Raw genomic sequence first — 26,427 nt, 5'->3', positions numbered from 1 at the left:
CTTGAGGGCTATGCTGAAGCAGCTCCAACTAGGAGGGGACCCCAAGTGCAGGCCTGACCCGGGGCAGAGGAAGGGAGGGCCAGGCAGAGTCAGGCATGGTGAGAGGAAAGGCAGGAGGTGTTGGGGCCACTGGGAGAGGACTTATAAGGGCAGAGAGAGCCAAGAGAGGAGGGATATTGGGGAGAGGAGAAAAGCCAGCCAGAGAATGACTAAGGGGCTCCCGGTGTAAACAGGAGCAGGGAATGGACGCAGGGAGGGGGCCTGTTTGACTTGGCCAAGCTGGGGGGGTGGAGTGGGGAGGAGGACTGGGGCAGGACGCTATGTCCCCTGTCCCTCACCAAGGCTCCTGGGAGGAGCTGAGTCACACACCTCCCTCCCTGTACCCCTCCCCACCCCCAACCCAAGCTCCCAGACCCTGGGAAAATCTGGAGAGCTTGCGCCTGGGCTGAAAAAGGAACGAGTTGGGATCACACACACGTGCTCTGCTGGGTTATACACAGTCAGGCTTCAACGTGTCTCCTCCCAGAGAGGGTCTCAGCCTTCGGCTTGAGTAGTTTTCACCTAGAGGTTACCTTCGCGGTAATGCTGGGCTTTAAGATCCTGACCGGGAGATTCTTTGGGTTCCTCGCCTAAGAGAGGGTCAGGACCTGCAGATGTGAGAGTGGGACCAGAGCCAGCATCACCCCACAGTCTGACCAGCTGGCCTCTCCCTTGGGCTGCAGCTGACTCTGGAGAGGGGCTTTTAAAAAAACAGCTGGGTGCTCTGGGACAGGAAGTGGAGTTTGAGGAGGAGACTCTTAGCAAAGGAAAAAGCATTGATTCTGGGCACTTGCATTCTGAGTCCCCCAAACCAGAATGGGGAAGAGAAGGGTCAGAGTTCTGAGGGGGGTGGGGAGGGTGGTGTGTATTATTCTGGAAGAGGTGGAGTCCTGCAGGAAAAAGACAGGAAGAGGGCTGGAAAGGAGAGGAGGTTAGGAGAGAATCTAGGCCCCTTGGTCCCCCTCCCCCAGACTGAGATAAAGACTAGAATTCTGAAAGGTGATCTCATCACACAGAGCCAGGACTGGGGGAAGGGGTGGGCAGGGGGGTCACTGCCTTCTCTGGCTACAGTCGCTTCCTCTACATTCATAGGGAATCTTGGGAGAATGGGGTCCTGGGTTCCAGCTCCCAGGGCATAAGAGCAATAGATGCCAAATGTTGAGCCCCTTTGCAAAACACTACCCCCATCGTTACCCCCACCCCGACCCCGTCCCTATCTACAGTTCGGGTTTGTAGCAGTCAGGCCAGTTTAATCAAGAAGACACAGAAGGGCCAAAGCAACCCCTTCTCCACAACCACCAGGCTCTTGGTCAACCTTCAGATTCTAGGAAGGGACTCTTACAACCAAAAAGAGGGAGGCTTGGACCAGTAATCTCCTGGTGAATAACCGCAAACTCCTGGACTCCTGGGTTTTCAATTCTAGCAACTTGGGGGTGGGGCGCGGGGAGCGGAGAGCTGTGTAGGAGAGCTGTGTAGGTCCTCCGTCAGATCAGGCTGACTGGGAGCATTCTGTACCTCAACTCCTGAGTCCCAAATCCAGCTGGCTGGGACCCAGGCACCCCGTGGCCCCGGAAGGCAAGGGGGAATCCCAGTTGGCCAGCTGCCAGAGGTGTCTCCTCTCTCTTTAGACCCCGGAGTCTCCTCCCTGAATTAGTGGGGGAGACCCCACACACATATTTCACACTCCCTCCGCCCTCCAGAGGTGATTCCTTTCCTCATTAGGAAATTCTCCACTCCCTTTTTCCGACTCCTTTTCCGAGCGTTTACGTTGTACATCTGGAAAGGATGCGAGAGGAAGGAGGGGGAAGCAGAGAGAAGGAGGGGGAGAGCCCAAACCCGCCCAGTCTGACCCAGTCCAGACAACCGGCCTCCAGCTGGGGCTGGGACGAGGGAAGTGGAGAGGTGCAGCCCCCCCCCACGCCCCTTCGGGGTGGGGGGCGCGGGCTCAGCGTTCCAGGGACCCAGGAATGCCCCCCCGCCCGCCCCCCCGGCAGGCGGGGGGAGGGCTCAGCCGGGAGTTTGGCAAACTCCTCCCCGCGTTGAGTCATTCGCCTCTGGGAGGTTTAGGAAGCGGCTCCGGGTCGGTGGCCCCAGGACAGGGAAGAGCGGGCGCTATGGGGAGCCGGACGCCAGGGTCCCCTCTCCACGCCGTGCAGCTGCGCCGGGGCGCCCGGCGCGGACCCCGGCTGCTGCCGTTGTTGCCGCTGCTGCTGCTGCTGCTGCTGCCGCCGCCGCCCCGGGTCGGGGGCTTCAATTTAGACGCGGAGGCCCCGGCAGTGCTCTCCGGGCCCCCGGGCTCCTTCTTCGGCTTCTCGGTGGAGTTTTACCGGCCGGGGACGGACGGGTGAGTTGAGGAGGGTTGGCGGCGGGCTGGCGGAGGGCGGGGGTGCGCGCCTAGAGACTGGGGGCGCGGCTGGAGTCTGGAGGGGACCGAGGCTTGAGTTTGGGAGGCGGAGTTTGGAAGAACTGGGGCTGGAGTTGGGGGCCCGCGCTAAAGTTGGGGGCCCGCGCTGGAGTAGGGAGGGGACAGTGGCCGGCGTGGTGGGGGGGCAGGAGTTAGAGCGATCAGCGGAGAGACATGTGTGGGGTGGGGAGAGGACACGAAGCTACAAGCTGGAGAAGTCTGGGCAGGGGTCTTGCGGCCAAGAGAGAGGAGGGCGCGGGAAAGGAAAGCAGAGGGTCTCTGGTTGAGACTGGAGAACCGCGGGGACCGGAGGCGGGTGGGGACGGAGAGGGGGCGCGGAGGCCAGGAGGCTTTTTGGAGCACTGGGGAACCCCGGGACCCCCGAGGGCCATTGTGCTCAGAGAGGACTTGTCGAAGCAGAATGAGCTGTGTGGTGTGTGTGTGTAGTAAGAAGGAAGTCGGAGGCTGAAAGGGTCCCGGAGGTTAAATGGGGGCCAGCCTCATCCTCCCCTCCCCCCTCAACTCAGACTGGGAAAGACCCGGGAGGGGGATGGCGGCTCCCTCCCCTTCCTCCTCGGTCTCCTACTCTGCCCGCCACCCCCCACCGCATCTCTGTTCAGACGTGGGGATCCGGGAAGTTGGGAGAGTCCCGGGACTCTGGTCTTGGGGGGAACTGGGGCTGGGGGCTGGCTCAGCCAAGGGCGGGTACTGGGATGTGTCGGGAGGGGTGTGTGTGCGCGCGTGAAGGGGGGTGGGCGGTTTCCCTCTTCCTCTAGCTCTTGGGAGGAAGAGAAAAGCTGATTTCCTGTAGCTAGTCGGCTGGAGCTGAACTGAGACCGGGACTTCTGGGGCTGGGGTCGGAAGCTGAGGAGACGTGGGCTCCGAGGGCCCAAGAGTGTCAGAACACAGGACCTCAGAGACCGGAAAGTCTCCAAGGAGGATCCCGGTTCCCAACTCAGCAGTGTAACAAGCAGCCTGGATCCTGTGTGCCAGGAAGACCGAGAGCCCACAGGCTTGGGGAGACAAGCCAGGCAACATGAAAACAAGGGTGTTTGCTTAAATGTGGGGAGTGAGGGGTAGTAAGAGGACAAGGAAGCTGCCCCCGGTCTGGGACAGGGACTCCTGGGTGCCAGGTGACTGATCCTCGACCTCTGGAGGAGTCCTCTTTGTACATCTCTGGGCTCTGAGCCCCCCACTGCTCCTCACCATCGCCCCTCACCACTGGCCTTCACCACCACCACAGCCACCCCTGGTATCCAGGTTTGATAGACTCTCTGTCAGAGGTGAACTGTTTTTACACATACAGTTAGCTGATATCTGCTCATTTCCTTTCCCTTTGGAGAAAAGGGGTTAATGTAGGTAATTCCACTTGGGTACAGGGACAGATTTCTCCTTTGTCTGGAGGACCTGAGGATGGGAAAAAAGAAAGATGGTTAGGCTCCAGCTGTTGGTTCTGGACTATTCAAGGTCCCCACCCAACCCCCACCCCACCCCCCTGGCCTCTTGCCCAAACCCCATTGCATCACCCTGGCCTGGAGTCTCTGCCAGGCCTGGCCTCCCCCAGGCCCCCTCAAACTGCTTACCACAACCCTAATGGAGTAGAGAAGAGGGAGGGAGGGGATGGGATCCTTCCCCACATCAGGGCACCAGGGCTGGGGTCAGTTATCTGGCTCTTTACCTTCCTCTTACCCAACCCCCACCTAACAAGAGTGTCATCTCCCTTTTAAAACACGCCTCTGAAACATCTGGACTTTCATACATTCTGGGTTCCCTAGGTGTCTGTTTGGCCCCTGGCCTGATCCTGTAGTCCCCAAAGCCCTTTTCTAGAGCAGGACCCAGCATTCTCAACCCCTCCCCCTCCCCTTCTGCTCATCTCTCCTCCCAAGAGAACCCAGGTGTCCAGCTTGCACACCTCCCCCTCTCATTTTGTCTGTACAAAGCTCTCTTAGAATAGGACTCGGAACATTCCACCTCCCCAGTGACCTCCCTCCCCACTACAGCTGGGCCTCCAAGCCCTCCTCCCTGCAGGGGACAAACAGAGCCCCTCACCTGGGGCCATGGCTGGAGAGGGAGGGCCTCGGTGTTCTTGGCCCCCTCCCTCACCTCTCTTGGTGGAAACTGAAACAGCATTAGAGGGCAGGGTAAGCACCAAGAGAAGTTCCACAGAGGAGTTACACGGTAGGGAAGGGCCAGGCTTTAAGTCAGGTTGAGCTGGGTGTGCGTCCAGGCCCCACCTCTTACTTCTTTGTGTGACCTGGGGTGAGCTACTTAAGACTTCAATCTTGGAACCTGATCTTCTCCTGAAAATCAGACACCTACCTATGAGGCTGTTCTGAGGACTAATTGAGACAGTATATATAAAGGGACCTGGTCCACAGAGGGTGATCAGTGTACATGGGAGGCATGACTTTTATGAGGTACCTATTTGTTTCTGGTTCCCTCCTCCCTGGACACCACCTAGTTCTTTGTCTAAGTTTTTCACCATTTCTTATTTGCTTTTAGTATTTGCTTATAGCATGATAGCTATAAGCACATTTATTTGTATTTTCTACCAATTTTTCTGTTGGATCATTACAAAAATCTTTGCCTTAGACAGATGAAGCTTTATTGTCCCCATTGTGTGTATATATATATATGAACTGAAGCTTCAGGAGTCATAGAAGGTTAGAACTAGAAGTTTGTTTAGAGACTATCCAAGGGCAACCCATCATCTTACAGGTAGAGAATTCAAGTCTTGGAAAGGGGAAGTCAGTAACTTGGCCCAAGACGTGCGCTTAAAAGGTGCACCAGCCTTAGCCTACCTCCTCAGCCCTTTGTAGTACTGCCACAAGTAGAGGCAGTTCTTCCTCCTCAGCCAGCCAGGCATCTCCCTGGAGAGGACGCTAGGGGACCCAGAACCAGGTGTTTCCTCTGTCCTGGCCCGGGCTGCTGTAGGACCTGCAGGAGCTGAGTCTGGTCCGTTTGCTACCCTCCACCCCCGACCTTGTTAGGCCATCAGAGTCAAACAGTAACCATGTATTGAACAGGAACTTGGTTAATCAGAAGCCTGACTGGCGAGATAGTGGAGAGGAGGGGACAAACTGGCAACAGGGTAGACCAGGTAACAGGACTCCTGGCTTCTGGCTCTTCCATTGGAAAAGATCTGAGTGATCCTGGACATGTGACTTAACTTCACTGGGACTTAGTTTCCCCCTCTGTACAATGAGGACATGGGACTGGATAAGCTGTATTTTTTGTTAAAGTTTTCTTTCTTCTTTTCCATCTTCCTTCCTTTCTTTCTTTTTTCTTTTCTTCCTTCCTTCCTTCCTTTCTTTTTCTTTCTAATTCAAATGACATCTTACGGGGGCATTCTACATAAAACAGAGACAAGAGATCGCTCTGAAAGAAGAAGGGGAGCAGTGTCAGGACCAAACTGGCTTCCGCTTACTCCATGTGGTAAGCCCTGAGGCTTCTACAAGAAAGTCTTCAATCCCAGAGATGCCCTCCTCAGTGTCCTCCCGCTGGGGCAGCCTGTGTCTCCAAGAACCAACTCTAGAATACCAGGGTTCTGAGGTTTCAGGATAAATTATGGCAATTACTTCTTCCCTTGGTCTCCATAGTTTGGAAGAGTTTATCTGCCACACTGCGCTGAGGAAGGAATAATTAATTCCTTTTTCCTGTTTTTTATCAACTAGAATTTAGAACAAGAAGACATCCATAGCTGCCAATCAGAGCTTCTGACCACTATGAGATAACCAGGTTCCCCACAGGAGTTGATATAATTACAGCCCAAAGCAAATAACACTTGAGGTTTTAATTAGCCCGGGCTGCCTTATCAGGTAAATGCATGATTTCCGTTAGGCTTTCTGAAATAATGAAAATAGCCCAAGGACCCTCCGTTGTTACCTTCTTGGACCCCTAGTAGGATCCATCTGCTGTAGGATTTAGGAAGCAGGAACTAGGAGTGGGAGAATAAGGATAAGCTATGTGAGGTGCCACCCCAGACACCGGGTGCCTTGCTCGGCAATGGGGGAGGGCGCTATTTACTGGACTTGGAGGAGCTGGGAAGGAAGGACCACTGCATCTTCAGTTGTAAGCCACAGGAGGCACAGGGCAGGTCTGGGTCGGGATCTGTGTCCATCGCCTGCGTGCCAGACCCCTTGAACCTTCACTCGGCCACAGCCTAGGCCCCTGTCGCACAAGCCTGTGGGATTTATAAACCTTGTAAGGCCCCTCTCACACCTTCCCGCCCCGCCACAAACTTCCTCAGGCCAACCCAGGAACACTCAGGCTTTGCTTCTCCCACCCAGGGAAGTGGTGGGAGAATCGAGAGTGGGAGTAGGGTCCCTTGGCCAAGGCCTGGAAGAGTATCAGAGCTCCAGAAGACTTTGAGGTAACCATCACAACCTCTTCACCCAGAGGAAGCAGGTATTCCCAAGTCTCCACTGAGCTAGTGCCCGACCCCAGAACTCCTGTACCACTGCTGTTTTCTGGGGCTGCCTCTGCTATGGAGGGTTGCACCCCTCTCTCCTCCCCCAGCCCCAGGCAAGGCAATCTCTCCCCAACACCAACCTCACCTACTAGGCCTGGCAGGCAACCGGTCACTGTGCCTCTGAGTAGGCAGCTCCCACCCACCCCCAACTAGCTGTACCGCCTAAGTGAGAGGGGTGGGGCCCAGCAGGCGGGTGGGAGACAAACGGAGAAGTGAGAGGTTGGAAACAGACAGGAAGCCACAGGCAGTAAACATTTCCTGTCCCCAGGGTAACCGAGGCTGGCACCCCACCCCCCATCACTCCAGGAACTCTCTCTCCGGCCTCCCCTCCTGTTCTTATGGACCCTTTCTTCTCCCTCCTCTGTCCTCATCCTCTGGTCCAGCCACCCTCACCTCAGTCCCTTGGAGCCCATCCCTCTGGTGTTCCCATTCCTATTCCTCTTGGACACCACCCCTTCACCCCTCCCCCACCCATCCTGTCTCCCATCACATCCCCCTGTCTCACACACCCCTGATTTTGTGATCTCTATCATAATCTCAGACTTGGGGACTCCTGGTAAGAAAGGCTGATGAAGGGATCCAAATATCAAGAAAAGGGTGGGTGCTGGGGGTGCTGAGAGCTGAAAGGGGCCGGAATCCAACAGAGATAGAGAATGCCAAGATGTGAGACAGAGAGAAAGACAGAGGGGGACAGACCTAAAACTAAAACCAAGAGAACAAGCAGTCATAGAGCAGAGGAACAGACTGAGAAGCAATGCCAGAGGCAGATATGAGAGGAGAGCAGAGGCCAAGGCTGGCAGGGACACTGGGTCAGTTGCCCTGGCTGCCAGATGCGGTCCTCATGGGAGACTCGAGGAGAAAGCCCAGAGGGCTGCCAGCTGCACTGAGGCCTTGGAGGCTAAGGACCCAGAAGTGATAGAGGCAGAGCCAGAGGCAGGAAGATTACCCAGGACCTTCCCTCACACCACCCCATTACAGAGGACCCCCAGCAAAGGCAACCTTCTCATCTCAGGGGGAGATGAGGCACCGTGTCCAGAACTAAGACCCAGCAGACCGAGATCTGAATTCAGACTTGAGGGATGGTGTATGGGAAAGGTGTTAAGAGGCTGAGACAGAGATCCAGCCAGGATGGGAAGGTCCCACCAGAGCCCAGGGTGAGGGCAGGCCCAGGCCCCGGGGAACAGTCTGTTTTCACCATCCTCCAGGGCCTCTCTCCACTTCTACTGCCTGATTTCCAAGTCTCACATTTTCCTCCTACACACCCCAGGGCTGGGCAGCCGGACGCCTGGGTCTTGCCCAGAGAAGGGCATTGGCTTGGGAGCAGAGGGTAGGTAAAAGGACCCTGGGGTTCCAGGGGCTGCACCTCCAGTCTTCGCAGGCCCATAGGGGAGATGGGGAAGTTGGGGTCCAGGCCCTCTGGCCCCAACCCCTTCCCAGAATTGACTCTGGTTCCTCCTCCTAATGACAGGGGAAGGTAGGAAAGGAGAGGGTGAGGGGAGGGGGAGGAGGGGCTGTGTTAGTGACAGCGGCACATGGGGACCGCCTGACTCCAGCCTGTGCCTCTGGCATCCGTGGCATCTTCTGAGATATAAATACAACTCGGGGGGCATCTATCCCACCCCCAGCCAGCCCCTCCCTGCCTGGGGAGACTGTAGAAGAGTTAGGAGCCCCCCTGAAATGCCTCTCCTTTCCCCTCCGCAGGGTCAGCGTGCTGGTGGGGGCGCCCAAGGCTAACACCAGCCAGCCGGGAGTGCTGCAGGGCGGTGCCGTCTACCTCTGTCCCTGGGGCACCAGCCCGACACAGTGCACCCCCATTGAATTTGACAGCAAAGGTAACGCGCTTCGCTGGTCGGGGAGGGACTAAAGGGTGGGACTGAGGCTGGGGGGCGGGGCCCGGGCGGGATCTGGAGCGCGGGGCGGAGCCTAACCAGTTCCAGGGCCACGTGCTCCCGGGCTCTGGGAGTCCAGCTCAGCGCCGCAGCGGTGCGGCGGCTCCCCGTGGCACTCACACCACGTTCCCAGTCCAGCCCAGCCCAAGGAGGGCGGGCATGATTCAGAAACATGTGGCTCTCATTTTCCCTGAATCACCCACACTCTGGGAGGCCAGGGCAGTAACACAAAGACAGGGAGAGTCACAGAACCTATTCCAATTCTTTTAACTAAGCACTGACTAAGTGATAATGGGTGCCAGGCTGTGTGCTGCAGGGGATTGAAACATGATTAAGCCACCGACCTCAAGGAGCTTAAGGTCCCAAGTAGATGCAGAGATGGACCAAGGGAGACAGGCTGAGAAATAGTAATAACAGCTAACACTTGAAGAGCACTTGCCATGCACTGGGCACTGTTGTCGGCACTTCACACATACTAACGCACTTCATCCTTTGAATGAGGGCATGAGGTATGATTATCCCCATTTTATAGGAAATGGGTTAAGTAACTTGTCTAAGGTCACACAGCTAATAAGAGGTGGAGCGTGGATATGAACTTGAGCAGTCTGGCTCCATAGATAACCGGGGTGAGGGGACAAAAGAGGAGAGCATGAAAAGAGAGACAAGTATATTTATGTGGCTGCATCCAGTCTTAGTCGTGACAATCGGGTAGATCTTTCATTGAGGTACACAGACACTCTAGTTGTGGTGCACAGGCTTAGTTGCTCTGAAGTGTGTGAGATCTTAGTTCCCTGACCAGGTATGGAACCCATGTCCCCTGCATTGTAAAATGGATTCTTAACCACTGAACCACCAGGGAAGTCCCTGATTATTATTATTTTTTTAATCTGAATGACAGGTGAGGAGCAAAGGAATAAGAAAGGCAGAGAGGAAAAAAAAAAAAAGAAAGGCAGAGAGGGCTTGGAAGGATAGAGACAGACAGATGCATGAACACACACACAGACATAGGGCAGAGATCCAGAGGTGTAAGAAAGGTCAAGGACATAGAACAGGTGCTAAGACACAAGCCCAGGTGTAGACAGAAGTGCACCCAGAGGGTTGCCCTCTCAGGAAATAGCCATTCTTCCCCACCTTATCACAGCGTCCTTGTCCCAGCTGGGTAAGGAGGCAAGCACATCAGGGGACTGCAGCTCTAGAAACCCCAGGTTCTGTGTGTGTGCGCATGTGCCTATGTGCACACATGGGTGTATGTGCACACACGCAGTGGAAGATGAGTCAGGCCACAACAAGCAGATTGTCAAGACCCTTCCTCACTTTCCCCCCCGTGAGTCATGGGCTCAGGGCTTGCAAGTGCCGAGGTACCCCCAGGCTGAGGACAGGGGCTGCTCTGAGACTCGAATGCCCACGGCTGGCATGACCCCACTTTCTCACTTCCCCAAGGCTCTCGGATCTTGGAGTCCTCAACGTCCAGCCCAGAGGGAGAGGAGCCTGTGGAGTACAAGTCCCTGCAGTGGTTTGGAGCGACAGTGCGAGCCCATGGCTCCTCCATCTTGGTGAGGGCCACGATGGGCAGGAGGGGTAGTGGTTGGGGATAACAGCACAGTGAGGAGGGAGGGAAGACAGGCCCTGTTGGACTAAACCTAGGCCCTCCTCCTCCTGGGCCCTCCCAGGCCTGTGCTCCCCTCTACAGCTGGCGCACCGAGAAGGAGCCGCAGAGTGATCCCGTGGGCACCTGCTACCTCTCCACAGACAACTTCACCCGCATTCTGGAGTATGCACCCTGCCGCTCAGGTAGGGCAGGGGTGGCCTGAGTCCCGCATCTGCCTTCTCTGAGTCCTCACAATCCCCCACCCCCCAACAGCCTTGATAGCCCACTGTCTGGTCCAGGGAGGTCCTTTCTAGGGCCCCTCTCTCCCCCTGCCTTCCCCAAACTCTCTGCTCTTTCCTGCTTGACCTGCCTGTGCAGAGCATCTTCCCACCACCTTCTCCTCTTGCAGATTTCAGCCAAGAAGCAGGACAGGGTTACTGCCAAGGGGGCTTCAGTGCCGAGTTCACCAAGGTGAGAGGGGATCTGGGAGGAACCTGGCTGTGGGTGGTGGATGCAGGGGAATCAGGACCAGATGCAGACTCGCCTTCTTCCCCTGCACAGACTGGGCGTGTGGTCCTGGGTGGACCAGGGAGCTATTTCTGGCAAGGTGAGTCCTTCCTCTGCTGTCCCTGCGTCTGTCTCCCGCTCCTGGCCTCTCATCCCTCTCCCAGCCCAAGATCACAATCTTTCCTTCCTCTGCCCCTGTCCCAGTACTCCTCTTCCTGTCCTCTGAGACTTACCTGTCCTCTCCCACCACCCTCCAAAAGCTTCCCCTCCTGAATATCTCCCCAGTCAGCCCCCAGTGCCCCACTCCCTGCCACCTCCTCCTTGGGCCATCCCCTCCTTATCCCCTTCTCCAGGCCAGATCCTGTCCGCCACCCAGGAGCAGATTGCAGAATCCTATTATCCCGGGTACCTGATCAACCCAGTTCGGGGGCAGCTGCAGACTCGCCAGGCCAGTTCCATCTACGATGACAGCTACCTGGGTGAGTGAGCAAATGGGGTGGGAGCTGCAGGGGGAGAACCTCAGGGGGCCCCTGTCCTTACCCCTCACCTCCCTTCTACCACCCAGGCATCCCCAGCCCCCCACCCCATGTGTCATGTGTGGGCTGACTATGAAGGCTCAGTAGGGGTGGGGAAGGGATTGAGGATGGGCCAGGACAGAGGGGTCCCCAAAGCAAGAAACCTAATATCCATCCACCTGTCCGCCAGGATACTCTGTGGCTGTGGGTGAATTCAGTGGTGATGATAGAGAAGGTGAGTGCGTCCCCAGTCTGGGGCCAAGGGAGGGGGCAGATGGAGACCTCAGATCTGGAGCCCCAAGGACTGAGACATTTTTGTCTGACTCCCCTTCCCCTGCCCTTAGCCTGCAATCTTCTCTTCCCTTTCCAGACTTCGTTGCTGGTGTGCCCAAAGGGAACCTCACCTACGGCTATGTAAGGCCCAGCCTGACCCTCCCTCCCCTCACCCCCCTCCCCTGCCTAATCACAGAGAACCATGCATGGTGATTTGGGAGGGCTCAAAAAGTGGATCAGAACACAGGCTCTTGGGTCAGACCAGGGTTCAAGTTCTGGCACTTACTCTGGATGAATCTGTGATTTGTTCCTATCCCACTTCATTCTGTAAAAATCTTGAGTCTGCTTAACCTCTCTGAGCCTTACTCTTCTCTAAATAATGGGATAATAATAGTTCTGACCTCACAAGGCTCTTGTAAGGATGAAGTGAGATAAGGCACGTGAAAGTACTTAGTGAACTCTTAGGCAGGGTACAACTGTAGTTGTTATTATTAGACCATGGCGAGTGCTTTAAAAAGGGTATAGATAAGAATGCCATAGGAGTCCATTCAATTACCAACATTTATTAGGGCAAGGTATGAGATAAGAAGATGAATAAGACATCACACCCCATCTTGTACGGCTTCTAATCAAGTATGTAAGATAAGACACACATATGATGGTAATCTAGCGTGCAGCTCCTATGCATAAGCCCCTCAGTGCATCGGGCGCTGTCCACTCATGATGTCTATTCTTCCCAACAAGCTTATCGGGGGAGATATTACCAGTCACATTTTACACATGAGAAAGCTGAGACTGGAAGAGACCAAGCAAGTTGTTTAAGATCACCCAGTTAGTAAGTGGCTGGATAGAGATTTAAAACCAGACCTGTTTTATTCCAAAGTCAGCATTCTTTCTGCACTAACGTAAATTTCAGGAAAGTGGTTAAGATGATACAGCAGTTTAGGGGGAGTAATAACCTCCTTTCTAGGGTGGGGATGGATCAGAAAAGGTTCTATGAAAGACCAGAGGAGATGAGGAAAGACAGCATCCTAGACCGGAGCATGAGAAGGGCATGGAAGGAAAGGGAAACAATTCAGGCCAGTTCAGCATGGACTGACTGACAATAGAGAGACTAAAGAGAGACTGGGGGATTCCTTGGTGCTCCAGTAGTTATGAATCCATGCTTTCAATGCCAGGGGTCTGGGTTCAGTCCCTGAACATAAGGGAACTAGATCCCTTATCTCACAACTAAAGATCCTGCATGGCACAACTAAGACCCAGTGCAGCCAAATAAACACAAAAAGAGAGGCTGGGCAAAAACAGATAGGTTGGGTCCAGATTCTCCAGGGCCTCAGAGGACCAGCCAATAAGCTGAGATTGGGCCATGGCTGCGGGGAACCACCACGATTTTCCAAGCTAGCAGTGTCCCTCCTAGACCAGTTCTAGGGTGATCAGCCTCAGTGCCGTGGGGAAGGGCAGTGAGGGGAAGGGAATGTCCGAGGCAGGCGGAGACCAGGGCTTTCTCCAGCATTCCTTGGGGCGGGCTCACACCAGAGGAACAGCAGCAAGATGGGGGGAGAGAATGAGGAGTCAAGAGACCAATGTCACCCATCACTAAGGGGCGACATGGGGGAGACATGAGTGCATGTGGTTTGGGAGGGCTGAGGGATAAGGCTTCAATCATTCAGCTAATAATCAATGTCTACTCTCACCAAGCATGACTTTAAGCTCTGGGGAGAAAGCAAAGAACAAAAGAGCTCCTGCCTTCATGATCTCAGATTCTAGTAGGTAGATCAGATGCACAACAGACAGATAAGTATGGAATCTGTCAGTAGTGGTTGCTAGGTGACACGGAGGAAAATAATGAAGTCCCCATGAGATGGGGCTACCAGTACAGAGATAAGACTACGGTGAAGGCAAAGCACAGAAGGGAATTACAGGACAAGTGGCCTATGTCTCCAAGGAATGACTGCCCCTGGGTATCCTGTACCCACTTGTCCTCCATCCATCTGAGTCTGGGATCAATGGGTATATCTCCTCATCCCCAGGTCACCATCCTTAATGGCTCAGACATCCGGTCCCTCTACAACTTTTCAGGGGAACAGGTGAGGACACCCCTTCTACAACCCAGCTTGGCCCTCTGCCAACCAAGCCCTGGCCCTGAGTCAGTAAGCTCAGCCCAACTTCTCAGGCTCCCTGGAGTCCCTGACTTCCCCCCACAGCCCTTGTTGATTGACTCCCTGGTACTGACCCGCTGCTGCCGCTCTGTCCACACCCCCCCAGATGGCCTCCTATTTTGGCTACGCAGTGGCTGCCACAGACATCAACGGGGATGGGTGAGTAGTGGAGAACACAGTGGTGCCCTCCCCAGGGGTGAGGAGTGGGGGTGGGACAGAAACACAAGGAGAGTTCCTCCCTGGATTCTCCTCCTGCCTGCATTCCCTCGGCTCAGGGGCAAGGAGAGAGCTGAGCGCCAAAAGCCAGAAGATCTCAGGTCTCTCCCCTGGGTGGAAAAGAGCCGGGAATCCAGGATGCCTGGGCTTTCCTGGCACTGGGACTGAGGAGGGGAGGGGGAACGGCAGGGTCTCAGCATGCTGGTGTTTCCCCTATCCTCAGGCTGGACGACTTGCTGGTAGGGGCGCCCCTGCTCATGGAGCGGACAGCCGATGGGCGGCCGCAGGAGGTGGGCAGGGTCTACATCTACCTGCAGCGCCTGGCTGGCATGGAGCCCACGCCCACCCTGACCCTCACTGGCCAGGATGAGTTTGGCCGGTTTGGCAGCTCCCTGACCCCCCTGGGGGACCTAGACCAGGATGGCTACAATGGTGAGCGTTGTATGGGCTGGAGTGGCTGAGGAGGAGCCAGGGGCCTGAGTCAGAAGGGATCTGGGGAGAGATGGCTGTCAGATAAGATAACCGGGACCCCCCAGCGTCTCCTGGAGGATTTTAATCCCAATATCTAGATCTTGGGGCTTGAAGAGTTTAGCATACTGGGAATGACAGATGGGAAAATTGGATCCTGGGTCCTGGGGTCTGGTGGTAGAGATCTGAACTCCTGGACTCCCGGCCTGCTGACTGGTTTGTGTTGTGTGTCTTGCAGATGTAGCCGTTGGGGCTGCCTTTGGTGGGGAGAACCGGCAGGGAGTGGTGTTTATATTCCCCGGGGGCCCAGGGGGTCTGGCATCTAAGCCTTCCCAGGTTCTGCTGCCCCTGTGGGCAGCTGGCCACACGCCGGACTTCTTTGGCTCTGCCCTTCGAGGAGGCCGAGACCTAGATGGCAATGGATACCCTGGTGAGTGGTGCCCGAGGCCCCTTTCACCTTAGAATTCGCTGGTCACAGACCCCCTAGCCTCTAACGTATTTGTATTTGCCTAAGCTTCTGGGTGCAGTTCTAGCATGATGCCACCAGATGGCGATGCCCCCTCACTTCAGCCTCCTTGAACAATGCGGCTAGAAGGGGTTGGGAAGAATTCTGTTTGGGGGCCTGCTGTGAGGGGTAGTTTCTTTTGATTTCTTGCAGATCTGATTGTGGGGTCCTTTGGTGTAGACAAGGCTGTGGTATACAGGTATGAACTCGGGCAGGGGGAAGCCTGGGAGACATGGGAACTGGGGGATTTCTCAGTAGGGCTGAGTTTGGGGAAGTGTACAAACTGGGATCCTGGGGCTTGGGCATCGGCTTCCTGTGCCCAGGTTCCTGAGGAGCCCTAATTCTTTGACCCCCACGTTCACTCTTGGTAGGGGTCGCCCCATCGTGTCTGCCAGTGCCTCCCTCACCATCTTTCCCGCCATGTTCAACCCAGAGGAGCACAGCTGCAGCTTGGAGGGAAACCCTGTGACTTGGTGAGTGGGGGGGGGTGGGGGCAGGAGATTGCAGGATGGAGTCTGGGGGTACCTCATCCGTGCCTGGAAGTGGGGAGGGAGAGCAGGCCTTCGAAAGGGGGCACATGGGACTGTCCCAGTCCAGGTCTGTCTGGGAGGCAGGCAGAGAATACGATGCCTGTTCCAGTTGAATATACCAGCTTTCCTTTTGGTCCTCTAGCATCAACCTCAGCTTCTGCCTCAATGCTTCTGGAAAACATGTTCCTGACTCCATCGGTGAGGGAGACTGCCTGAACCTTTCAGGCACTCGGGCATGGGTGGAGGGACTGGGCACTTGGGGACCTCTTTTCTCTCTGGATAAATTAGGAGGGAGGGGAAGATGCTCCTTAATGTACATGCGTGGCCACAGGCTTCACGGTGCAGCTCCAGTTGGACTGGCAGAAGCAGAAGGGCGGGGTGCGGCGGGCGCTGTTCCTGGCCTCCCGACAGGCCACCCTGACCCAGACCCTGCTCATCCAGAACGGGGCTCGGGAGGACTGCAGAGAGATGAAGATCTACCTCAGGGTAGGGGCAGGAGGGTAGGGTGTGGACTGGCTTGGGGAGGGTGGCCACATAGAACTGGGGACCCCTCCTGAAAGGAAGAGGACTGGGAGATTCCAATGAAGGACCTGGGACTTTGGGAGGCTGGGGAAAGGTGCCTTTTTGTCCGAGGAGCTGGGAACCAGGCTGCCTCAGAAGCAATGAGCACGGTCGTTTGGACACCTAAATTCTTGAGGGTCTTGCGTGGACAAAGGGAGATGTGAGAGGATGAGGAGCAGGGCTGCCAAGTCCCCTGTGTCCCCTGACTCTGTGAACCCTCCCCCACTCCCGGCCCCAGAACGAGTCAGAGTTTCGAGATAAACTCTCCCCGATTCACATCGCTCTCAATTTCTCCCTGGACCCTCAAGCCCCAGTGGACAGCCACGGCCTCCGGCCAGTCCTACACTACCAGAGCAAGAGCCGCATAGAGGACAAGGTGAGGGCAGGGTGGGGAGACAGGCCGGGAGGAGAGGGGCCTGGGCCCCTGGAGACGGGGCCCTGGAGCGGAGAGTCGACAGCTTGGGAGGCAGTCGCAACTCCCCCTCTCAAGGCTGCCCCGCTCCCCAGGCTCAGATCTTGCTGGACTGTGGAGAAGACAATATCTGTGTGCCAGACCTACAGCTGGAAGTGTTTGGGTGAGTGAAGGCTGACGTCAGGCTGGGGGGTTCCAGATGCTGAAGTCGCCTAGCAGGACACGTGGAGCTTAGAAGCACCTGGCACGTGGAAAAGTAGAAGAGGAACATATCAGCTGGCTGTGTGACCTTGGGAAATTACGCAACTTCTTTGTATAGTGAGAATAATAGCATCTATTTCTCTAGCTTTTTGGAAGGATTAAATGAAATAATCTACATAAAGCATCTAGCCTAATGCCTGCCATAAAGCTGGAAGTCAGTGAATGGTGTCTATTATATTATTATCGTTAGGGCCCATTGTCTGGCTCGGCGATTAATTCTCCAGTGTCCCTGACCCCTGTGTGTCCCCTCCAGGGAGCAGAACCATGTATACCTGGGCGACAAGAATTCTCTGAACCTCACTTTCCACGCCCAGAATGTGGGTGAGGGTGGCGCCTACGAGGCAGAGCTTTGGGTCACGGCCCCTCCGGAGGCTGAGTACTCGGGACTTGTCAGACATCCAGGGGTGAGTGAGGACCCACAGGCGGGGCTTGGGAGGAGACCCTGCCAGAGGGACACTGAAGCCTTATCTGCACCCACCCCACCTCCAGAACTTCTCCAGCCTGAGCTGTGACTACTTTGCTGTGAACCAGAGTCGTCTGCTGGTGTGTGACCTGGGCAACCCTATGAAGGCTGGGGCCAATGTAAGTCTGGGATCATCTCACCCTGAGCTGAGCTGGGGGGAAGGGAAGGAGGGCTGCAGTCGGTATGTGGCAGACACCCGGTCTAACAGCCCGCTTGTCCGTCCTCCCTGTCCCGCAGCTCTGGGGTGGCCTTCGCTTCACAGTCCCTCACCTCAGGGACACGAAGAAAACCATCCAGTTTGACTTCCAGATCCTCAGGTAGGGAGGGGGCGGGGCAGGGGCGGAGTCTGGTGCAGGTGACCTTCTGGCTGGGCTCTAGCACCATCAGAGTCTCTCCTCTGTCCCACAGCAAGAATCTCAACAACTCGCAAAGCGACGTGGTTTCCTTCCGGCTCTCGGTGGAGGCTCAGGCCCAGGTCTCTCTCAACGGGTCAGTGCCCGGGCAAAATGGGGCGTCTCTGGGAGGGGAGACCGACTTCTGGCAAAGAAGGCATATGAAATGGGGTCCCTTCCACTGTCCTCTAAACCACCCTCCTCTGCAGTGTCTCCAAGCCCGAGGCAGTGCTATTTCCGGTGAGCGACTGGCATCCCCAAGACCAGCCGCAGGAGGAGGGTGACGTGGGCCCAGCTGTCCACCATGTCTATGAGGTGAGTGGGCTGCTGGGAATGGAGGGCGGGGCTAGAATGAATGACAGGGAAGGAGGAGCCAGTATGAGTGACAGATGGCTGGGGCCAGCCTGAGGGGCTGAGGGGAGGAGGGGGAAGGGAGAGGTAAAGGCCTGCACCGATCAGTGAGAGACTGGCCAACTGAGTGACTTAGAAGGGAGGATGGAGCCACCTCCAGGAGCGTTGGCTGGAAAGGATTTCATCTCTGCCCGTTGATTTCCTGCCTCACTCCTGAGACTCAGAGCAGGGAAGAGTGGGCCACTGGGACCCGGGTCTCAACAGGGCCGAATCGCTGCCTCCCTTCCCATGATGACTGTGCCTTCTTCTCCTCAGCTCATCAACCTGGGCCCCAGCTCCATTAGCCAGGGCGTGTTGGAGCTCAGCTGTCCCCATGCTCTGGAGGGCCAGCAGCTCCTCTACGTGACCAGGGTCACAGGACTCAGCAACTGCACCACTAGTCACCCCCCCAACCCAGAGGGCCTGGAGGTGAGGGGCCTGGGGACTGGCCGGGAGCTGGGGGGGACCAAGTCGGTGGTAGTTGGAGAAGGTCGCAGGGACCTGGAGGAGCTAATGAGGATGTGCCTGGAGCTAGGACTTAGGCCACTGGAAGGCAGTCAGAAGTCCCACAAGACCCCTTGAGGCCGTGAGAGGGGAAAAGATTGTTTTAAGCACTGCACTTCTGTCTTTCTGCCTGAAGTATCCTTTCCTGACTCCATGCCCTGGCATACTCCTAGGACCCAGCTCAGCACCACCCCCTCTGGAAAGCCTTCTTCAGACCCACTCCCCTAGACCCCAGTGTCTGTTTTAAAGTTCATTTTATTCATAGACAACATTTAAATTAAATGAATGACTTTACAGAACCATGTTACCGGCTCAGGAAATATCACAGTAACCAAAATTCACAAGGTCCCTACTCTCATGAAGTTAGAGGAGGGTGATAAACAGTAAGGCTTCCCAGGTGGTACAGTGGTAAAGAATCTTCCTGTCAATGCAAGAGATGCAGGAGCCAAGAGTTCTATCCCTGGATTGGGAAGATTCCCTGGAGTAGGAAATGGCAACCCACTCCAGTTTTCTTGCCTGGAAAATCCCATAGTTAGAGGAGGCTGGTGGACCACAGTCCATGGGGTCACAGAGTTGGACATGACTGAGCAACTGAGCATGTGCACACAATAAACAATAAAAATTAGAAGAGGAACAAATATCGAAAAGTGATGAAAGTGCAGTGCTCACATGCTGGGGTGGGGTGGAGATAGGAACCTGTTTGAGTTGAATCATCAGGGAAAACTTCTTGAGGAGGGAACAGATGAATTGAGTATGAAAGATAAGGATGAAACTGCTTGTGAAGACTCAAGAAAGAGTATTCCAAGCAGAGGAAACAGACAGTGCAAAGGCCTCAAGGCAGAGTCAGTGCCTTAATTATTTATTGACACATCACCTCCTCCTAAACTCCAGGGACCAAATCTTACTCGTTTCCGTATTTCAACAACGAGCTTGCTGCCTTGCCATAGGAGGTGGTCAGTTGCATGGATGGAAGACCAGGTCAAAGCTGCTGCAGACCCCAGATGCAGGCTGACTCAGATGCTGTAATGAGGTGGGAGAGGCTGCTAATGGTCTCTTTCCTCTTGCAGTTGGATCCCGAGGGTTCCCAGCACCACCGGCTGCAAAGACGGGATGTTACAGGTCGGAGCCCTGCCCCCTCAGGGCCTCAGATTCTGGTAAGTTGTCCTGGGAATGAGGTCTGTGCCCAAGTGTTGAATACCTCCGTGGGTCCTCAGAGCCACCAGAAGGGCAGAAGTCATGGTTCAAGCCTCCTATTTCTCCCCAGAAATGCCCAGAGGCAGAGTGTTTCAAGCTGCGCTGCGAGCTGGGGCCACTCCACCGGCAAGAGAGCCGAAGTCTGCAACTGCATTTCCGCGTCTGGGCCAAGACCTTCCTACAGGTGAGGGAGCCTCACCTCAGTCCTGACCCCTGACCCCTGACCTTCAGGCCTGCTGGACTGACCCCCGCTTTCCCCACTGCCCTAGCCACCCGCTTTGGTAACGGGGACCCAGGCAGCCCCACTCCCCTCCCTCACCGTTCTTTTGACAGGGCTGTGTGTCCTTGGCGGCACCTAGTGGCCACACTGGGAGCGACAGCTTCCCTTTTCTGGCCCATTCAGAGGAGGGGAGGGCTGGAGGGAGACCAGCCGGCAAATAAGGACAGAAAAACAGAGACTGAGGATGAATCCATCGTGGAGAGGCAAGCAGATGTGTAAACAGGAAATGGTAGTCATTTGTTGAATGCACACTATGGGCTAAACATTGTCGTAGGTGCTTAACCCATATTAATGACTCAAGAAATTTTTTTTCTATTGAACATGCTGTTATCTAATTATCCACTGTTCAGTTATAACTATTTAGTTACATATTTATTTTCTCTTATAAGGAATGTAGAGAGAGATTCAGAGAATGAGTTCAAAATAGGGAAAGATTATAACCAGAGCCAGAAACTGGGGAGCCCTATGTCCTCCAGATGCCAAGACGGGCCACCCTGAACACCTTTCCCCCACCCACAGCGGGCGCACCAGCCATTTAGCCTGCAGTGTGAGGCCGTGTATGAAGCCCTGAAGATGCCCTATAAAATCCTGCCTCGGCAGCTTCCCCAAAAGGAGCTGCAGGTAAGTCTAAGGCCAGCAGGCTGGGCCAAGGAAGACAGGGTTCTGGGCCTGGCACAAGGACTGGGACATGATGGGGGCTGGCCTGATTATGGTAACAAACATTGATTGAGCATCTGCTATGGGCCAGGCACTGTGCTAAGTCCTGGGAATACAGTGATAAGCAAGATGGACAGGGCAGTAAGAAGACTGTGTGACAAGGACCAGCATGTTTATGGGACCACATCATAGGGACACTTGAACACAGACTTGCAGAATTGGGAAAGGCTTTCTGGACGAAGTGATGTTTAAGCAAGACCTGAAGAATCCCTGGGCTCTACCAGGCTAACTGGTCAGGAAAGGAATCTTTTCTGGGGCGAGGAAAAGGTATGAAGGCCCGAAAGAAACAATAACGCACATTTTAGAAATTTGAAGTTCAGAATTCTGTTAGCCTCAAGTGGGAAGGGAGAGAGGGTTTCTAAGTCCAGTGGGAAGTGGGAGCCAAGTGTAGGGTGGGAAGAACCAGTGGCTTTTCAGTGATCTCTCCTGGCTTGCTCCCCAGGTGGCCACGGCTGTGCAGTGGATCAAGGCAGAAGGCAGCCACGGAGTCCCTCTCTGGATCATTATCTTAGCCATCCTCATTGGCCTCCTGCTCCTTGGTCTCCTCATCTATATCCTCTACAAGGTCAGCCACATCCTACTCGACTTGGCCTTCTCTCACCAGGTTCTGCCCTTGACCCAGCACCCTCCCTAGTATGTGCCTCCAGGCCAGTTCTCCAGCCACATGCGTCCCCTCTGGACACTGCCTATACCATCCCTTCTTTCATTCTACAGCCCCTAGCTTAGAGTTCTCTCGACTCAAGCTGGTAAGTTTACCAATACTTTCAAAATCAAGGTGACTCACAAGTGGCCAGTGTGTGGCATATGTGTCTGTCACCTGCTCCAGAAACCCATGGTAGCGGTCACTAATTGATCATACTCGAGCAATAGCCTCAGAATCCTTCTCAAGAGGCAGCCACTTCTAGGCAGCGAAACTTCAAATCTGTTTGCCAAACCTGGCTTAACTGGGGGCATTTTTACAACACCAAAGCACCCCAGCCTAAGCCCTCCTGGCCCATTAGACCTCTTGGAGAGGTAGTCTTCACAGACTGAATTTGGGCCACTTTTGCAAGATGGGGAGATTGGAAGCACTGAAGTCATCTTCATACCTTCCTGGAATAAGATCTGCAGAGAAGTAACTCAATTCTCTCTCCTTTCTTCTCATTAGCTCGGATTCTTCAAACGCTCCCTCCCGTATGGCACCGCCATGGAAAAAGCTCAGCTCAAGCCTCCAGCCACCTCCGATGCCTGATTCCTCCCAATCTTGAAGGCCCATTCCCCCCACCCTCAGTCTACTGACAGGGAGGGGGCTGGGCGCTTCCTGAAGGTGCTGAGGGCCAGGGAGAAGCTCCTCTCCCCAGCCCAGAGACATACTTGAAGGGCCAGAGCCGGGAGGTGAGGAGCTGGGGATCCCCTCCCCCCATGCACTGTGAAGGACCCTCGTTTACACATGCCCTCCTCATGGATGAGGGAACTCAGATCCAGGGACAGAGGCCCCAGCCTCCCTGCCACCTTTGCATTTTGGAGAATTTCCTGAAAACACCTTGGAACCAGAACTAGGGGATCCAATCCCAGTTCTCCGGCTCAGATGTGGCGCCAGGACTTCCTGTCCAGCTCCAACCTGCAGAGATCTGTTGTCGGCCTTGCCAGAGATCCACAGGAAGCCCCCAGCTAAGAGCCTGGAACCTGGGGAGCGAGACATGGCAGCTCTGGACAGCCCCCACCCCGGTGGGCCAACAAAGAACACTAACCATGGATGGCACCCCAGGCCCAGCTCAGGACAGATCCCACACCAGGATCCACGCTGGCCCAGAAGCAGCTCCAAGGGGAACCAGAACTTTCACAGGGCCAGATCGAACCTGGGGCCTCTGGGGCCTGAAGTTCATCTGGGACCCAGACTCAGATGTTGGTAACCTAACTTGGCAGATCCAGGACATTTGAGCCTGCTCCAGACCTGGGCCTGGAGACCAAATCCACCTCTGACTCAGGAGAAGTCAGGAATTGCCCAGGACCCTGAAGGGGCCATGATGGTAAAAGATCTGGAACCTTAACCCTGGCCGGACGTAGGCCCTCTCAGTCCTCCGCAGAAAGGGGGAGCCTGCTGTCCCGGGCCTGTGGGTTTGGGTTCTGCCCGCCAGCTGCACTGACGCTGCCCCTCCTCTCCCTACCCAACCCTCCCCTCACCTCGGCTCCGGACACCCGGGACTTATTTAAACTCTGTTGCAAGTGCAATAAACCCGGCCCGGTGCCCCCACTGATCAGAGCTGGAATCTGTCTTCTCCCTACTCTTTCCAGATCTTTCCTGGAACCAGACCACTTGGTGGATGGGAAATGTTTCTTGCAGTTTCTTTCCACTGGGAGCCAGGAGTATGACCCCCCCACCCAGGAACTGTGGAACTAGTTTTGGGGTTACCTTTTCTTACATGGAAGAGATGATGGAAGGGGTGAAAGCAGGGCTTGACTCCTGCCCATCTCCCAGCCCCATCAGATCACCAGATCCGATCCGATCCTAACACCTCTAAGAGAACAGGGAGAGGAATTCCTTCTCTTTGGATTTGAGGGTTAGGGAAGAATACAAAGAAAGGGAGAGGTGAGAGCTGAAGGTGGAAGAAGATGGCCCAGAAGACTCACTTAGGCTTCCCGAAATTATAATAATGAAAAGGGTTGAGAGAAAAGGCCACAGAACTAAATCAGAAGACAGCCAGTTGGGTTTGTGTTTTGTTTTCATTACCCACTGTATTCCGATGGGTAGTTCAGTTCAGTTCAGTTCAGTCGCTCAGTCATATCTGACTCTGCGACCCCATGAATCCGATGGGTAGAGGGAATGTTAGTTTACATACATTATCTCATTTAATTTCTACCAAATTAAATGTGTGAGGCAGGCACAATTAACCCCACTTACACAAGGGGAAATTGAGGTCCAGAGAAGTTATGTAACTTGCCCAAGGTCACAGTCTAATTCAGCCTTGCCTGACTGTGAAAGCCCACATTCTTAACCAACATGACAGACAGTTCAGGTCTTTGAAGATAAAGTGAGGGAACCCCTCAGCATCCTCTGTCTCCTCGAGGCCTATCCTAAACTAGTGTCCAGCAGGAGCATGGGGAGGGGTGCTGAAATTCAAACGGGATTGTTAGAGGCAAAGGTGTCTATGTCCTGCTAGACTGAGGTCAGCCACCAGAGGGCAGCACAGTCACAAATTTATGGGAATTTGGGGAAAGGAGGCTATGTATGAGGTCCTCCTCACCCTCTTCCCCCATCAACAAGACAATTCTTATTAGCTTAGGCTCCTGCCTCGCAGTTCCAGCATGATCTCAAAATCTCTCTCCTGGGAATTCAAACTGCTCTACACTCCAATCGTCAACTTCTTAATAATTCTGTAACTCAGAAACTTCTTCCCAGAACCCATAAACGAAGGACTGTAGAGAGGGCAAGACCTGATGAGGCAGAGCTACCCCGTATTTCCAGGGATGACAGCTGTAGCATAGCAAGGCACTGAGACTTCTCCAAGAATGAAATCCCATACTCGCCTTCTTGGGGGATGGGTGGGAATGGCAATAGCCATACTCCAGGGGCCAAATCTGAGATTTCTTACACTATGATGAGGAGGAAATGAGGAGGGGAAGTGGGCTGTATTGGGCTGGTATCATGGGTGTGTCTGTGTAGTTAGTGCCTGTACCTCTGAGACTCTGAGAGTGACAAGGTCTCTCTCAAGTAGGCACAATGCAAGGTAGGAATCCCTTGGGCTCAGAAGTGCTGCCGATGTAACCCAGCCCCAGTCTCTCTGTCGCTTAACTGTAATTCTCAGGCTCTGGTATGTTTCCCCTTCCAAATCTCCCAGCCCCTCCAAAGCATGTCTGCCTCTCCTCTTGAGACTTGAGTGATGCAGAGAGACAAGAGAGTAGGGGGAAGGCCTGAGTCCTAGCCCTGTCTGTGTCAGTGGAAGTGGAAAGGAGGCCTGGGAAGGAAACAGAGCAGCTGGGGGCGCGAAAGGGGGAGGGGGCTTAGGAGAGGCAGCTGGCAGGCGGGAAGCTGATCTGGGGGTCTCAAGTTTCTTGACATCAATTAGAGCAGCCGGCCTGGGCTCATTAGTAGCCCGGGGTGCAGGGCTCATCAATAATGAATTCACCCCTCGCACTGCCCCCCTCCAGCTGCCTGCAAGGTCACCCCGCCCTCCAGCCAGCTGCCTCCCCTTGGTGAGCTAAGCAACCCCTCTTCTGAGACCCCTCTAACTCAGTGTCCTGGGGGTTACAGAGTGGGAGGGTGGACAAAGCTGAGGGCAAAGGGGTCTTTATCACTAATTAACTATGTCTGATGCTGACTCTGGTTTGTTCTCGGGAGGCCGCCCAGGAGGAGAAAGAATAGCAGGAGGTAGGGAGAAGTATATGTGTGTGGGGGTGTGGATAACAAGAACTGGGAAGAGCAAGCTTGGTGATATGAGGCTGGAACAGCATGGTGGTAAGTCGGATCTGGACCACAACGATAAACTCTGATGGGCTAGGAGACCCTACCTTCTCCCCCAAGGTCAGATTTAGGCACAAAGCCACAATCCCGCTAGATCTCTGGGCCTCTGGATCAGAACAAGACCAAGGCATTAGGACCCCCAGAATTTGCCCTTGAGCTGGAGCATCTTGGCAGGTACAGAAACAGATATTTTTTTCAAACCAGATCAGTGGGGTGAGGACAAGAAACTGCTGAGGCCCAGAAACAGGAACTTAAACTTCCTGTACCTTGATTAGCCATATAGTCCTAAATTTCCTGTAGAACCCAGGAATGCCACGCTCCAGTCCCCTTCCTCTTTTCTAGACTATTCCAAGACTCCAGTCCCCCCCCACCCTCCTCCCGACCTCTTCCTCCCCGCCTCCACTCTCCCTAAATCCCAAGTGTTCTAGTTCCTAGTCACACCTACTTTCCCTCTGGCTGGGGCTGGCCTGAAGCTGGCTGCTTGGCATTCTGGGAGATCCTCCTGCCCTCCCTCCTGGGGCAGGTACAGACAGGTCCAGGCTGCAGCAGCTGCATCTTCTCCAGACACCTCGCAGACTCCCAGACTCCAGCCTCATGCTGCGGTTCCAGTTGCCTGCCTTAGAATACATGCTGTTGGTGCTTAGAAAACATCCAGTGTCCTGTACTCTGCCCTGCCACCCCCACGTTCTCCCCAGCACATACAGTCTGTTCTATCCTCCATCCTCTCCTCCACCTTATCAAAGACCCCCCACCAGGCCTCTTTAGCCCAAGCTCACCTTAGTGGTGAATGCCCTGGATAGACACTCCCATCTCCACACCAATCCAGGCCATATCTACAAGGTTGAGCTTCAGTTCTGGATCTCCTGTCACCTCTGGTTGCCCTAATGATTTCAGCTGCAAGCATCTATTTCCACCTCCTTGGGTCCACTGATTGCAGTCTCTTCCCTCAGACCTTCCCTAAGATCTAGGCATTCATATCCCAGCCAGAGATCAACCTGGGATCCATCTTCAACCCCCTCATTTCACCTCTGAGACCCAGCCCTCAGGCATCCTGCTGCAGAGCCAGAGAAACAAACGAGGACCCAAACATCTCTGCCCCCACCCTCCGCTTCTGCCCAGTCCATCACTCTGGAGAGGACTCAGGTGTCCCATCCACCCTGGCCCCATCCCTCCCCACAGTATTTGGCACCCCACCCCCACCCCATATCAACCCATGGCTAGACTTCCCGCCCTCAGACTCAGCCCTTC

The 26,427-nt window shown here is 54.9% G+C and overlaps 1 protein-coding gene across 1 annotated transcript; it reads left to right on the top strand.

Annotated features, from left to right (window-relative positions):
* The first annotated feature begins 1,886 nt into the window (after positions 1-1,886).
* On the top strand, positions 1,887-22,980 carry ITGA5 (integrin subunit alpha 5). The gene is made up of 30 exons (XM_043446398.1): positions 1,887-2,383; positions 8,616-8,746; positions 10,244-10,356; positions 10,474-10,594; positions 10,801-10,862; positions 10,953-10,998; positions 11,252-11,377; positions 11,604-11,648; positions 11,784-11,827; positions 13,717-13,773; positions 13,952-14,004; positions 14,285-14,493; positions 14,768-14,959; positions 15,188-15,233; positions 15,406-15,507; positions 15,707-15,762; positions 15,896-16,050; positions 16,364-16,501; positions 16,633-16,700; positions 17,052-17,202; positions 17,288-17,380; positions 17,499-17,578; positions 17,670-17,750; positions 17,863-17,968; positions 18,320-18,472; positions 19,615-19,701; positions 19,812-19,925; positions 20,541-20,642; positions 21,181-21,303; positions 21,886-22,980. The coding sequence occupies exons 1-30, from the start codon at positions 2,007-2,009 to the stop codon at positions 21,967-21,969; spliced, it is 3,315 nt and encodes a 1,104-aa protein (XP_043302333.1). The 5' UTR covers positions 1,887-2,006; the 3' UTR covers positions 21,970-22,980.
* Positions 22,981-26,427: the final 3,447 nt, after the last annotated feature.

This window comes from Cervus canadensis, chromosome 25 (assembly GCF_019320065.1).
Source record: "Cervus canadensis isolate Bull #8, Minnesota chromosome 25, ASM1932006v1, whole genome shotgun sequence".
Taxonomy (NCBI): Eukaryota; Metazoa; Chordata; class Mammalia; order Artiodactyla; family Cervidae; genus Cervus; species Cervus canadensis.
Note: the sequence above shows the minus strand (reverse complement) of the source record. Positions and strands in the feature narration are given on the sequence as shown.

Bases quoted from the DNA above. Each gene is read 5' to 3' on its own strand.
- ITGA5 (XM_043446398.1), top strand. From the start codon at position 2,007: ATGCCCCCCCGCCCGCCCCCCCGGCAGGCGGGGGGAGGGCTCAGCCGG. The intron at 2,384-8,615 runs GTGAGTTGAGGA...TCCCCTCCGCAG, and splicing joins TACCGGCCGGGGACGGACGG to GGTCAGCGTGCTGGTGGGGG. The intron at 14,494-14,767 runs GTGAGCGTTGTA...TGTGTCTTGCAG, and splicing joins AGACCAGGATGGCTACAATG to ATGTAGCCGTTGGGGCTGCC.